We start from the raw sequence: 14,756 nt of genomic DNA on the forward strand, positions 1-14,756 counted from the left end.
GGCCCCGGCGGGGACTTTGGCCGGAGTTACTGGGCAGGGGATAAGCGTCGGGGCCGGGGGTTAGTAATCGGATGGGGGGAGGGGGCGAGGAGGGGGCGAGGAGGGGTGCAGAAGAAGAGGGGTGGTGGGAGATAAGGGAGGGATGGAGGCGGAGAGGATGCGGTGTGGCAGGCCGGTCAATATGGTCAGTTTGTCCTGGCCCGGGAGGAGGGAACGGAAGCGGGACGGGGCCGGAAACAAGTGTTGTTTCCGGTGCGGGGGGAAGGGGGTCGATCGGCGCAAAAAAGGGATGCGGCGGGGGTCAGGTGACCGCGACAAAGGGTTCTGTCGTGGGGGTGGTGACGCGTCGCCATTCCAAGGCGGAGGAAAAGGGATGGAAAGGTGCATGAAAGAGGAGGGCAAATAGAAGAAGGAGGAGGGGGAAACAGAAGAAGAAGAAAAGGACACAAGGAAGCAGAGCCCCTGGTACAGAACAGCACGATGCCGGCTAAGGGATGGAGAAAAGACGAGCAGGAGTCGAACTTCGACACGGTGCTGCTCAACGAAAACCTGTCGATCGACAGCTTCCTGTTCCCGAAAGCAACCATCAACAAGATATGCAAGCAGGCCTTGCAGTCGGCCAGCGGCGTCGGCAGCGGCAGCGCCGACAGCGGCGGCAGCTTCCTGTTGGCGAAGGACACGCAGACGGTGATACAGCGGTCTAGCATCCTCTTTGTGAACTTCATCTACCACCATGCGAAGCAGATCGTGAAGCTGCAGAACAGGAAGGTCGTCAACGCAGACGACATCATCAACGCGCTGGTGCAGGTCGGGTACGGCGAGTTTGCGCCGATTCTCAGCGACGAGTTGCAGCGGTTCAACGCCAAGAAGGAGGCGAAGAAGCTGGCAAGGGCGAAGCTGAAGTCGGACGCCAAGAAGTCCACCGACCTGGAGGACGCCGACCTCGACGACGACGGGGACAGCGCTGCCGACCGGGTGAAGAAGATCAAGCTGGACAACCCCGCACCGGATGACACGATGTCCGACGCCGACTCGTCCGTGCACAACGCGTCCACATCCGGACCGCCGGCGGGCGCCAGCCACCCCGTGCCGGATGACGACCACTCGATCGATGACCTCGAGGAAGACGAGCACTCTGCGGGCGGCGACGTCGACGAGGACGCCGAAGACGACGAGGACGACGAAGCGGACGAAGCGGACGAAGCAGACGACAACGAGATACGGCAGCATGCCCCATCGCAGCTCGAATTAGAAGCACGAGAGTTAGAAGGCGACATTGCCGACAGACAGGTCGCACCGAACCACATCGGCAACGATGACGATGACGACGACGAGGATAGCAACGACGACGAGCATGGAGATTAGAGAACGTTGGAAAAAGTAGAGCAAAGCAAAACAAGCTAGAACGGACTTTATAAAGAGGAAAAATATAACAGGAAACAAGAGTGTGCTCTTATGATGCGTGTGTTCTATAGACTGGCCAGCTAGGCATCCACCGACGGCTGGCTTGGCTTCTTCGGGTGTAGGCACTTGCTGTAGAACGGTAGCCCGCACTCGAGCCCCAACAGAATGTACCCCACCAGTAGCGCAATCAGCGTAACAATCACCACAAACTTCACGTTCGACCATATCATCTTCCGCTTCACGCTCGTGGTTCGCCTTCTGAACGAGCTGGAACTCGTGTTCAAGTTCGACGTCTTGCTGATCAACGTATCGAGGTTCTCACCTCGCTGTAAGATCTTGTCGATATTCTCGTTCATCAACTCTCGCACTTGGGCAATCTCCCCTTCGACAGAGCCATAATTCTCCACCAATCTGATCAGATGCCCCTCTTCTTGGTTGATGATTTCCTTAATTCGAAGCTTGAACTCAAACCTCCTATTATTCGTGTAGTACTCGTTCACGTACTCGTTCATAAGCTTTTCTAACAAATTATGCACAAAACTACTCATAAGTTTATCGCCGCATAGTATGACGATCGTTATTAAATCGTTGTTCTCCATAATGTTCTTCTTGTAGTATATCATCAGGTTGATGTTTTTCTTGTTGATCCTTATACTCTGGTTCAGGTTTATGTGATCCATACGGTCCTCCTGCACCTCATTAATTTCCCCCAAGTTCTGCGTAATGGCCTCCACATAGTTCAAGTTCGCCCTGTGCAAAATATTAGGATTGTCATAAGTGTATATAGTTGTGGAGTTGATACTCAAGCAGCAGTGTATTATGTTCACACCCTCATCAAATTGCATCTTTTCATTACCATTGTTCAAAGGACCGTTATTATCATTCTTATTATTACTATTATTGTTTGTGGTATTGCTAACATTTGTACCTCCACCCTTTCCCTCCTCGAAATTTGAATTCCCTATCAACGGCTCTGTAGACATCTATATTGACAGCCCCAGACTAGACTTCAGTTCCTTTCGTCTTCTTCTCTTCGAACCCAATATCTGGCACGTATTACCTTTTCTGAAATACTTACTGGTTACAGGACCTTATATATACCTAGTTACGTCTACACGCACAATTTACCCCCTCATTAGACTCAAATTAGGCAACCGGCGCTCCGGTCTCGCTGATGTGTCACTTTAACTTATGTCTCCCTCGGTAGGTGAGATCGGTAAAATCACTCACCATGAGAACGTCAACCTCTCTTCCACGTAGTTCTTCTGCAACCTTGAGCTTGCTCTGCACCTTGTCAACACCACCTCCTGATCTTCTAGGCGACTCTCTTTTGATGGCATACAATTCGTCCTTTGCCAAGTCGCACAAAATAACAAACCACGTTTCTCTTTGTGGCTTCGAAAACTTTGGTGCATAGATTCTGTAGTCTTTCCGGAACATTGCGTTCTCATGTGACAACTCCACCCCAATCTCTTCGGGACTATTTTGCTCAAGAACCTTAAATTCTCCTGTGGGAAGTGTAGAAGCAACCCTGATAAATTCCTCTTTCTTATTTCTACTGACTCTCAACTTATCAGCAAGTTTGTTCATGCCGTTCGGCTTCTTCTTAAAGCTACCTATTTGCTTCAAGGTGAGCTCACTGTTTTCAGCTGCAGTTCTCCATTCACTACCATCAAGATCAAAGTTCTTCTCCGAATCGCTAGCCTTCTTCATTTTCAAGCCCGGTAATGCGTAAACAAAATCATCATCAAACCAACACCCCTGCTTTATACATTGCATGACCTTGATGAAATTCAGTGTAGTAGATAAGAACCTCATCTCAGACGTGGCATCAATATATGCTTGCAAAATACGCAAACTTTGATCTAGTACAGAAACAGTATCCTGTGCATAATCTGCAATCGGTAGCTCAATTCTGGTCATATATGCCTGCAACAACAAGAATGCCTTGATATGTGGATCCCAAATAAATTCATAGTCTTCCAAGTCATCGGCAGAATATCTCATCTCTTGTGACATTTCCATATTGATTAATTCTTCCCCGTGTCTAGTGGGTAACTCATCATATTCTGAAGCTTCACATAACCATCTCAAGCATTGTCTAAAACTTGCATACGGAATAACTTTATTAAGAAGATTTCTAATGGTTTTGTGCGATAAGTAATAGTAGGATGATATTTCTAAGAATGGCGTGGACTCTAGCTTTTCTCCTGTAGTAATAACACACTTTGATTCAACTAAATTATTGATAACCTTATCAATCAACCCACTTAAATAGGAACTAATGCCCTCTTGAGAAATATCTTCTATGCCGTAGTATGTTGGATTGTGGTGTGCTCTTCTATATAAGAAAGTCCAGGTTAAAAAATCCATCGCCTCTTGTCTCGTTTTGATTGTTCCCGAAGAGATTTCAGCACCAATGTGATTGTCCATAACTTTGTGTAATGAAGACTCAACGGGAAATCCAACGTTCAAAAAGTGTTTGTAGAATGTCTTTTTAGATTCTTTGGTGAAAACCATAGCAATACCATTAGTGTCAAAAGCTGGTCTACCTGCTCTTCCCATCATTTGTAGAATATCAGTCAAGTCCATATCTTTGTAACCTTCAATTTTCGCATCAAAGAATTGGGTACCTTTTATAATTACTAAATGTGCCGGCAAATTGACACCCCATGCCAAAGTGGAAGTTGCAATCAAGATTTGTATTTTGTTTTGTTCAAACAACTTATGCGATATTTGTCTATCACTCTCAACCAAACCGGCATGATGTAATCCTATACCAAATTGTAACGCTAGTTTCAATGTATCATCTTTCGCTTTATTTATGTATGGTGCCAACTCATCTTCATTGATTTTGAGGAATCTACGTGGATTTTCTTCCATACCACACAAATGGATTATATCAAGAGCAGTTAATCTTGTCTGTCTTCGAGATGCAACAAAAATCAAAACTGGCTTGGAAGGAGAATGCTGTTTGATTGCCATAAATGCTGGCTTATTCATCGTTTTCATCAATGGGCAAAATGCCAAGTTATCAGGGAATCCGTCAATATACATCTCCAACGGAACTGGTCTCACACTTTGAGGAAAATTGAATAGTCCCTCTTTCACCCCCAACCAACTTGCCATATCCATAGCATTAGAAACCGCAGTAGACAAACCTAATAACCTTATGGGTTTCTTAGTGAATGAAGAAATATAATTCATTCTACTCACAATTATTTCTAAAATTGGACCTCTATCACTTGCTAATAAATGAATTTCATCCATAATCAACAAGGACACTTGTTGAACAAACTTTCTAGATTGCCAATTACGTGAAATACCATCAAACTTTTCGGGAGTAGTAATAATGATATCTGCTTCTCTAACCTCTTGAACACCAGGTAACGAGTCACCAGTTAACTCGACAATTTTGTGGTTCGTGTTTTGGCATATTCTTGCCCTCCAATCATCAACTCTTTCTCTCACTAATGCTTTCATTGGTGCGATATAGACAACTTTAGATCCAGGGAACTCATTAAATGCATGCCAAATGGCAAATTCCGCAACAACAGTTTTTCCAGAACCTGTAGGAGATCCAACAAATACACTAGAGTTGGTATTGTATAAAGTATGAAAAGTCATCGTTTGCATTGGATTGAAGTAGGAAAATTTACTTTTGTAAATACCTTCAATATTTTTATTATTGAGGGCTGTGATGGGTAAGGGATGCAATTTTAGTAACTTCGTTTTGACAGTGTCATTGTGTGGCTTGATCAAGTGCTTAAACGAGACAGCAACACTGTTTTCTGCACCGATCCACACATCATTAATGGCCCTAACAAGTATTTGTGGCGGAGGTGGATCACTCAATGGAATCATAAAATCTAACTCGTGAGGAGAGCTGAAAGACTTCTTGTTAAGGATAAATTTTTCATAGTGCAATATATTCGAATTGTCACTGTCTTCAACTAGAATCCAGAAAAATTGAGCATTACCATGGTACTCAAAATTCCAAATAAAATCGGCTTCTACTGAAACATGAATACGCATAACATTTGTAGTTATAGGAAAACATTCAACATCCAGTAATAGGTATGGAAAGCGTCCTATTAATTTGTGAAGTTTAGGACCCATAGATTTATTATGGACAAGATCACCTAATTCACCAGACTCCATATCTCTCAAATGCTCAATTGTCGGCTTTTTGGCTTCAATTAACTTGATAATTGGAGGCTGTAACTGAAACTGATTCATAGGGTGCTGAAAGGGCCACATTTGTCTATCAACAGCTTTGCATATTTCAAGCATGTGTCGAGTAAAGATACCCCACCTTCTGTTCAAACCCATAAAGAATAAGGACCGGCAAATACGAGCTGCATTTTGAGCAATATATGACATATCTGAAGCTAATGCCGAGTCTTTCACGAACGCCCGTGAAATATAAGACTGTAGCAAAATGTTAGTTTTCTTTTGTGAGCTTTCCAATTTTGGACCTATTTCGCAAACAATTCGTTCATCTCTTAATTCGTCCAACTCTTTCGCTTCATCGTCCCTAAATTTCACATTATCAAATTCAGAACTCATTGAAATGATGCTTAAAACGTCAGCTTCAGAAGCCTGTGAAGTGATCATTTCATTGAAAACTTCAACAGATTCGTTCAACAAATAAAAATCTGAAGAAATTCTTCCAATATCTTTCGGAATAAGGCCAAATGATCTTTCATCAAATACAATCATTTGTAATTTATGTAATTTTCTGGCGGCATCAATAATCATGTTCCTTCTTCTTTGAACCAATAATGGATCTTGTGCTAGTTCTTGCCAATCAATTCCGTAAGCAAAAGGATTTTGCTTCATTCGCACGTAAAGATAAGTGTAACCTAACCATTGAACACCTTCCTCAACGTTAGTCACAGTCCCCAAAGAAATCTCTGCATTCAAATTATCCACAAGCTTAGCCGTAAGTTTAGACTCAATAGGATGCTGCTGTAATAAGAGAGAGATATAATGGTCTAACCTATCAGAAGATGTGCACAGAATACCTATACCATGTGCTTCAAATTGCGGTCTACCGGCTCTACCAAAAATTTGGATCACATCGGAGATACCTAAATCAATAAAACCACCTTGCTTTGAATCGTAAATTTGCGTTCCTTTGATGATGACCGCAGCTGCAGGCAAATTGACACCCCAAGCTAAAGTGGCAGTACAAACCAAAACTTTAATGACACCTGCTAAGAACATCTTCTCAGTAAGGTTTCGGTCAGATCTACTCATTCCCGCATGATGGATACCAAATCCACCGACAAACAACTCTCTCGAATCTTTATTTCTGTTTTTGCCCATTTCCCTTTCAAAGTAAGAATATTTCTCTGTATCTCGACAATCAAAATAGTTTTCATAGCTTTGTTCTCCTATCATTTTCATGTAGTTTCTAGCGGTTTTAGTTGTATCTTTACGAGAATGAACAAAAACCATAATTTGATGATCCAACTTGATCATTTCCATCACCTTGTTGAAAGATACTTCCTCTAAATTTTCCCTCGCCTGTTTGGAGCCCGCTTTACCTCTTACACCAACTAGCTGTTGTTCTAATGGTACTGGTCTAAAAGACTGATCAAAGAAAAACATTCCAACATTTCTATTCACCCCCAAGAAATCTGCAACATCTACAAAATTTGGTAAAGTTGCAGACAAACCAACAATACGAATCATCGATTGTGTACTTTCAACTTGTCTCAAAGTTCTTGCAACAAGTGTTTCAATGACACTACCTCTGTCTTCGTGTAGCAAATGAACTTCATCTATGATCAGCAACTTCACTTTCTGCACTAATTCAGAGTCACCTGTAGATTTACGAGTGACCACATCCCATTTTTCAGGGGTTGTTACAATGATTTGGGTTGTCATAATTTCTGCCTTAGTTAGTTGCATATCACCGGTCAATTCTCTGACTTGTATCCCTAACCATGCCAATTTTTTGGAAAATTTCTCAACAATTTCTGCAGCAAGAGCCTTTAAAGGAGCAACATATACAATTTTGAATTCATCGTAATCGATATCAACATTCAAAGTATCAGTGTCGCTAGTTTCACTTTCGGACACAAACTGCTTGATTGTATGTAAAATAGCCAATAATGCAACATCTGTTTTACCGGCACCAGTAGGTGCACACACAAGCATATTTTCATTTGTGTTGTAACCAACATCATAAATTAGTGATTGCATACGATTTAAGGTTTTATATCCTTTAAAGGTTCCTTGACAAAGAAAATCCAACTCTTTGATAGGAATGAATATATTTGGGGCCAACGAATTTCGTGTTTCGCTTTTGGGTATAATAACTTCTTCATGTTTCTCAAAAGATTCTCTTACTGTACCCACAGGTAATGTGTATGCTTTACCTGTGAAAGAGATAGTATTGCCTGCACTGTGTGACATAAAAACATGAGGATATTTGGTAACGGAATGCTCTTTCGCAAGCGGTTGTTCTCTTGCCCGTTTAGCATTTTCGGCAACTTTTGCTTTAATTTGGTCTACTGTCATCAATTCATGGTTCATTCTCGACGAACCTCCAGCATTGTGAATTCTCAGCTCATTGAGTCTTCTGTACTGCGTCAAGATTTCTTCCTTTGATGTGATTAGCTTGGTAATCAAATCAAGTTCCTCAAAGCCCAAAATATCAAATAAAGCTCCTTGGAGACCTGCGTCGTCATCCTCTTTCTGTAACAAGTCTACAATATTTTCAAACAGCTGGAAAGTATCGCCATCAACATCCTCTCCTTCAGTGTGCTTTAAATGCACTCTGTTACACTCCTCCTTAATTTCATTGATCAAGAATAATTTTGTTAAATCGTCATCTTCATAATGAAAGGCCTCGTTATCTCCGCTGTCATCACTTTCATCATAATCGCTTTCGTCAATCTTATCGTAATCTGCAAGAATATCATCATCAATACTTTCAAAAGCTTTGAGTATTTCATGGACATTCTTGTGAACGTCACTCTTGACGCTAGCAATTGATTCTTCTTTCAACAAATTGGTTGGCAATTTAAGTGACTCTTCTTCATTATCGAGATGTATTATGCTTAGCTTTTCTCGCATGGGATCCATGGCCTGCATGTAGGATCCTGTTGATTGAACATTGTAGGTAGCCATGATTCTGGTGGTTCTCTTATTGTTCTTTATTCAATTAAAAGACTCTTCAACTGCCTTAAGGAATATAGTGTATTACTCAAAAAGGCAAGATATACCTTGAAGCTGAAATTTCACCAGCGCCGCAGCCAATGCTCGATTTTGAAAAATAGCCTCTGTAGGCACGAAAAGTACGACTTTTGCTCGGGTAGGACTAAATGCTATAAATTTGATTCATAACTATAGTTTTAAATATCAAAAAACAATGTGACTTAAGAAAATGTATTTGAATGAGAGCCAGAAGAAATAGAAAAAAAAGTCTTGTTTGAATGAGTGACAGTATATATAAGGATAAACAAGAACTTGTTTTAAACAAAAAATTAAGTTTGAGCATGAAGCATGTGAATTGAAACTAAGTAGTAGAGTGGGAATAATGGGAAATAAAGAAGTCCACAGATTAGATGCTGGCAATCATGAGGCTAATATACACGAATAGTGAAACGATTTCCCCCCATTACAAATCGAACTGTCCACTGACAAACTCATCATCAACATCCATATCTTCCCCTTCATTTTCTTCCTCAATTTCACTTTGTTCATCCACAACTTCTTCATCTGGAGGTAAATTTGGGTTACCTGGAATAAAAGAGCCGTACTGAGGTTTGTAGGAACCTCGTCTACCCATAGAGCCATTGAAATGATCAAACATTGTTGAGTCATCAACATAAGTGAAACCTTTGAAGTTTTCTTGCACAGCCTGTGATAACGGTGTCGTCCCCATCATGAGCTGTCTGTTTATCGCCGAAGTGGAAGCATTTGTGAATTCTGGGTCAAAGTTAGAAGTGTCTAGTTCATTTGCAATGTGAGGCACAAATGGTGGAGGAATTTTTTTCTCTTTCAAGTTGTCCCAATTGACATCATGGAAAAATGGATGCGCCCGTAACTCACGTGCATCATTGAGAGCACCCAATCTATGTTTTGGATTTCTGTTTAGTAGCCCCTTTACAAAGGATCTTCCTTCATGGGACAAAACCTCTTTTGGAAATCTGACCTTACCAAAAGCAATGTTTTTGTACATTTGCTGAGTATTTTCTGCATAGAAAGGAGACCAACCACAACACATCTCGAAAATCAAAACTCCTAAAGACCAAAAATCAACCATTTTGGTATAGCCTGATTCATCTAATAAAACTTCAGGGGCTAAATATTCTGTTGTTCCACAAAATGTATTTGTAGTACCGTTACCAGTTAGATTGGCCTTTGATAAACCAAAATCACACAATGCAATATGCCCATTCGCATCTAGTAGAATATTCTCAGGTTTCAAGTCTCTATAAACAATATCGTTGTCATGTAGGTGTTCCAATGCCAAAACCAATTCTGCAATGTAAAACTTTGCTCTCTCTTCACTGAACCGCCCTTCTTTCTGTAAATGCCAAAAGAGTTCTCCACCGCTCATAAAGTCAGTGACCAAATATAAATCCGTTGGAGTTTGGAATGAAAACTTGAGACCCACAATGAAAGGTGATTCTGTGGTTGCAGTTCTTACGAGAATATTCCTTTCACCAATAGTATGTGCAATCTCTTTTTTTTTGACAATGACCTGCTTGGACAAAACTTTCATTGCATATACTCGTTTGGAATCGCTCTTCTTAACTTGGAAAACTTGTCCAAAAGTACCTTTGCCTAGAAGTCTCAAGATTTCAAAATCGTTTGGTCCGTAATGTCTTTTGTTTATATTAGAGTAATCTAATTTGATCTTGATCTTGCCTGTAACTGGCTCATTGGGTAATCTAGGCTGTAGTTCGTACCATCTCTCAACGCTTGAATCATCAGTTGTCTTTGGGGAGATGTTCAGATGGCCCAAAAAAGAACCATCTATTGAGGTATCATAAACCGAGATTTGTAATTGCGATTTGGAACCAATAACATCAAAAATAGCAGTATGATGCCACACTGGATTGGAGGGGTTGTAATTTGCTGAAGACTTAGTTCTAGTAGAATAGTCGTTGTTGTTTCTGTGGACGAATTGTGCATTCTTTGGATCGTAGCTCTCTGGGCCCTGGGTGACAATTTCTGACGATTCAAAAGTGCATACCACATAGGGTTGAGAGTAGTTTGTGGTAACATTTAGCCCCCGAGCTTCCATGATATTTATACGGAGTTTTCCCCTCTGTATAGTATCAGCAGCGTCGGCCGCACTTGCTAACGAGTAGTCCTGCGTCTTACTCAACAACGGTTGGTAATGTTGCTGCTGATGCTTTTGCTGTTGTTGCTGATGCAACTGTTGTTGTTGTTGTTGTTGTTGTTGTTGTTGTTGTTGTTGTTGCTTCAACTGTCTTTGTTGTTCGTTATTATTAATGTTTAGGTTTTCGTTATTCACGTTGCTTTGGGTGGTATTCAGTTGAGCAGTCAAATTGCTCTGCTGTGCATGATCAAATTGGTTTATGGATCTATTCAAAGCGTTTGGGTCGTTGATTGTTGTTCCTACAGCATACGACTTTTCGTTCAAGCCAATGGTAGGTGTCGCATGAGGCAGAATTTCCGATGGAAAGCCGCTTGAAGAAACCACACGTGCCAATGGTGCTTCGTTTACATCCTGTGCTGGAGCCATTGTTTCGGGTGACGTTGATTTTGGCTTGACGAATCCGAAAAGGTTCTTGGCAAAATCAGACATTCCAGTGTTGCTGTATGAACTTAGAAAAAATGGCCAAAAATGGGTGTTAGTATCGAGTTGTTGCTGTCTTCTATATCTATGTCTTCGTGGTACATACCTGCTAGCAATAATAGTTGATTTTAGCAATCAGTCTACACAGAATTGGAAAAAGGACAGTAAATTCCGGTAAGATAAAACTATCTGGACAGGAAAAAATGTGAAAGGAAATTAAAAGTCCACTTTCTTTGGGGATAAATACAAATGCTTTTCAGTTTGTGTTGAATTGTGTCTCACCTAGAGGTTCAAAATAAGACGACCTGTTTCGATTAGATATTCAGTGATGGCCTTTTTGATGCAGAGATATCTATATACAAAGACAGGAATAGATGTATGCTATAAAATCCAGTATGCAGGAAATGCGGATAAAGAGATGAGATGGAGTTTGATGTCACTGAATTCTGTTATTGACGGCAAGAAAAGCTCGACAATAGGACCTGCTCGAGGGGGAAGTTTGACGGAAGAAACGGTGTTGCTCAAGGTTTAATCAGCTGAACAGATTGAATGCGTTTACAGTTGTCAACCCAAAGTACTTCGCTTACCAATTGACTCGCCAGGAATCTGAAAAGGCGATAGTTGATAGTGCAATCACCCCTCAGAACGCAACCTCGTCTTTGCAGCAGAGAAACTGTAATAAGGGGAGAAAAAAAGAAAAGGTATAAAGAAAAAATTCTGCATTCCATGCGCGTCAATTTAAAATCGCCGCCGGCCGGCAACGCGACAGTTACGGTGTTGCACTTGTAACATGAATGAGCGATCGGCTTGTTCATTGCACAAGCAAGTTGGTGACGACTTGGCCGTTTAAAACAAGGTGACGCCCAACCATCGCCACCGAGTCGCTCTTGGTCAGAAGTTGGCTGCCGGGGTATACCCATACCAGGGTGTCGTTTCCAATCTGCAGCCCGTTAAGCTTGGTCAAGCGCACAACGGAGTGGACTTCTCTGACATCACTGCTACCTTTCCCCGATTTGAGAATGGCTTCCACCATCTCGTCGTATGATGCCTGAGAGATGATCTCACCTCGGCTGTCGAGGTCACCAACTGCAAGCTCCTCGAGCCGCAGACGGAGTCCTTCTAGTTCTGCAAGGAAAATGTCACCTTCCCGTGGTACAAACCTCTTGCGCTTGCTTCTTGAAGCCATGCGAGCTGAAACCCGCTCCCCCTCAAGCCGCCGGCCTTTCAACCTGTAGATGGGAGCAACGCTGAACGTGTCATCTGAGGACATCAGTGCTTCCCATTCATGTGTAGTCTGTTCTGCCTGGCAGACTGCACCACCAGCCTCGGACACACCGCCAACATATTGCTGGTAGAAGTTTTGATCCAACTCCAAAGGCTCACGCTCTGTTAAATAAAGAGGTTTTCTTAGTGTCATTGCGTATTCCCAGTCCAAACGATAGAACTCAGGACAATCTCTCAATACACCCGACTTGAGGAAAAAAGTTTTTCCGAGATTTATATCCTGGCGCTTTATGATGTCACAAGTCCCCAAGCCAAGAAAATCCTCGTCCAACTCGAGATCACCGGATTCTCTCAAGCTTGCGTTGAGAATTTCCAGCTGTAATTTTTCGTGGTTTTTAATTTTATCGTAGTCCTCTTTGTTGACACGCATAAACTTTCCGTAGTCGTTCCCGAGAAGTTCTCCTGTTTCTGAGCTCTGAAACGCGTACATGTCGCTTATACGGTACAAAATAGGATTCACTTTATTCTCATCTTCGTAAAACTCACTCCGCAATTGGTCAAACTCTTTATTCAAATAGAATTTTCTAGGTAGCAGCAGTCTGCTAAGGAAGCCGGGGTTTTCAGTCTCGGTCTTATTGTAAATATTCATATTTTCTAAATCAGGCTTCTGGATTGGGTCAAAATTCCATAGCTTTTTGTCAAACCAAAACGGATGACCTTCTGTAGTAAACACCATATTTCCCTGCTGCACGACATTGTCCACATCAAAGAGCAAATATAGATACTTCAGTGTTTCGCTTAAAACAAAACTTTCTTGTCTGTCTTGTCTCCTGTCATTGAGTATGTCCAGCGATCCACTAAAGCCACAAGGGGCAATATAATGCGCTCTAAATCTTTCGAGAAAGTCCTCACCTAATCGAAGATAAAAGGGATCTTTTGTTGCTGTGTATAAGTGGTATGTCGATTCAATCAGCTCTGGACGGAGAGGATACCACTCTAAACCCACCGAGTTTTTCGCGAGAACTTCGTTAGTTGAATCGATATCCAACCCTTCTATCAAATCTCCATCTTTATAAGACCTTCCTAAATGCTGGAAATAACCTTCCGATCTAAGAGGCATAAAGTTCCATCTTTCCGGAATTGCTCCATAATTGTTCCAGAGCTTGAAAAAAATGCGGTGTAATTCAATGGAGTTTGAGACATCACCCGCTAGCACTTGTAACCCGGGGAAAAATGCCCCTAAACTGTCTATCCACTCTGTAGCTCCGAGTCCATTATTTACATTGAGATTTGTAAAAATTCCTACCTTATTTTGCGAGTGTGTGAGTAACGCTTTATAAGAATCTTGCCAGATTTCGTAAAAAAAGTTGTCGTCAAATAAAATAGAGTACTTCAAGGCATACTCATAGAAGGAATCAATTGAAGCACCTATTCCTGTAATAGAGTCTGTAAAAGTTCGCAGGTAAGTGTCAAAAGCCATTGGGATCAAGTCAAACTTGGTTCGTCTTCCCCAAAAGTCAGTGACAGCTCTACGAGAGACGTCCTCAAACAATGTATCATTTGTAAGCCTGGAAAGCAACGAAAACTCAAGGGTTAGGGATGTAACACCCGCAGTACATTGCTCGTTCTTCAAACCAAACGGAACATCTTTTGTTCCGTATAAAAGATTTGTTCTCGGATACGAGAACACAAAGTACTTTAAGACATCGTCACCTTCAAACTTATAATTATCTTCCCGGTGAGAAAATGAAAGTACGAGCCTCTTACCTAAATCGTAGGCCAATTTTAACATAAACCCATCATATTCTGGTATCACAAGTCCTCGGCGTGGATCAATTGCATAAAGGTGTGCCGTTAACAAGGAACCGAGCAGCCTGATATTAGTTTCAAATATCTGGATTGTCGAGTCAATTGCAAAATCAGTGTATGTATTTTTGATCGTGTAAACACACTCGTGGAACTTATCACGGTCACCCATTATTATAAAGGTGTCCATTGCATCAAAGAATGTGATGGAAAAGTTACCCAATGCATCATTCTTGACGGTGTTGAACTCATCCCATATATCTCGTTTGTTTGGCTTACACGTCAAGGGGCTCACTTCATCAAATGGATATCCAAAATCCATATACTTCTTCCAGGCATAGTTGAATAACGCCTTTGTCTCCGCTTTCAATTTCCCCAAGTGATCTTTTGTGAACGTCGACTGAAACAATTCCTTATCTGTAAAGTTTGATCTGTATGAATACTTCTCAAACGGAGAATCTGCCTGACTTTTCGCCAACACTTGTTGTGAAAAAATGGAAATCAGCAGAACGATTCTTACCCATGCATCACTCCA

At 41.7% G+C, this 14,756-nt stretch overlaps 5 protein-coding genes across 5 annotated transcripts; 1 reads left to right on the forward strand and 4 right to left on the reverse strand.

The window, feature by feature from the left end:
• Window positions 1–480: 480 nt before the first annotated feature.
• PICMEDRAFT_19017 (hypothetical protein) lies at window positions 481–882 on the forward strand (the record flags this gene model as incomplete). Its single annotated transcript, XM_019162104.1, has 1 exon — window positions 481–882. A coding segment is annotated over one exon (402 nt), but the record flags the coding sequence as incomplete, so codon positions are not given.
• Window positions 883–1,484: 602 nt separating this feature from the next.
• On the reverse strand, window positions 1,485–2,387 carry PICMEDRAFT_72720 (hypothetical protein; the record flags this gene model as incomplete). The annotated part of the gene is made up of 1 exon (XM_019164281.1): window positions 1,485–2,387. The coding sequence occupies one exon, from the start codon at window positions 2,385–2,387 to the stop codon at window positions 1,485–1,487; it is 903 nt and encodes a 300-aa protein (XP_019017784.1).
• Window positions 2,388–2,583: 196 nt separating this feature from the next.
• Window positions 2,584–8,547, reverse strand: PICMEDRAFT_33653 (hypothetical protein; the record flags this gene model as incomplete). The annotated part of the gene is made up of 3 exons (XM_019162834.1): window positions 2,584–7,951; window positions 8,003–8,347; window positions 8,426–8,547. The coding sequence occupies 3 exons, from the start codon at window positions 8,545–8,547 to the stop codon at window positions 2,584–2,586; spliced, it is 5,835 nt and encodes a 1,944-aa protein (XP_019017785.1).
• A 490-nt stretch (window positions 8,548–9,037) lies between these two features.
• Window positions 9,038–11,200, reverse strand: PICMEDRAFT_33782 (hypothetical protein; the record flags this gene model as incomplete). Its single annotated transcript, XM_019162844.1, has 2 exons — window positions 9,038–10,774; window positions 10,907–11,200. The coding sequence occupies 2 exons, from the start codon at window positions 11,198–11,200 to the stop codon at window positions 9,038–9,040; spliced, it is 2,031 nt and encodes a 676-aa protein (XP_019017786.1).
• Window positions 11,201–13,103: 1,903 nt separating this feature from the next.
• PICMEDRAFT_27976 (hypothetical protein) lies at window positions 13,104–14,642 on the reverse strand (the record flags this gene model as incomplete). The annotated part of the gene is made up of 2 exons (XM_019162525.1): window positions 13,104–13,438; window positions 13,517–14,642. Coding segments are annotated over 2 exons (1,461 nt in total), but the record flags the coding sequence as incomplete, so codon positions are not given.
• Window positions 14,643–14,756: the final 114 nt, after the last annotated feature.

This window comes from Pichia membranifaciens (genome assembly GCF_001661235.1).
Source record: "Pichia membranifaciens NRRL Y-2026 unplaced genomic scaffold PICMEscaffold_3, whole genome shotgun sequence".
In the NCBI taxonomy this organism is placed as follows: domain Eukaryota; kingdom Fungi; phylum Ascomycota; class Pichiomycetes; order Pichiales; family Pichiaceae; genus Pichia; species Pichia membranifaciens.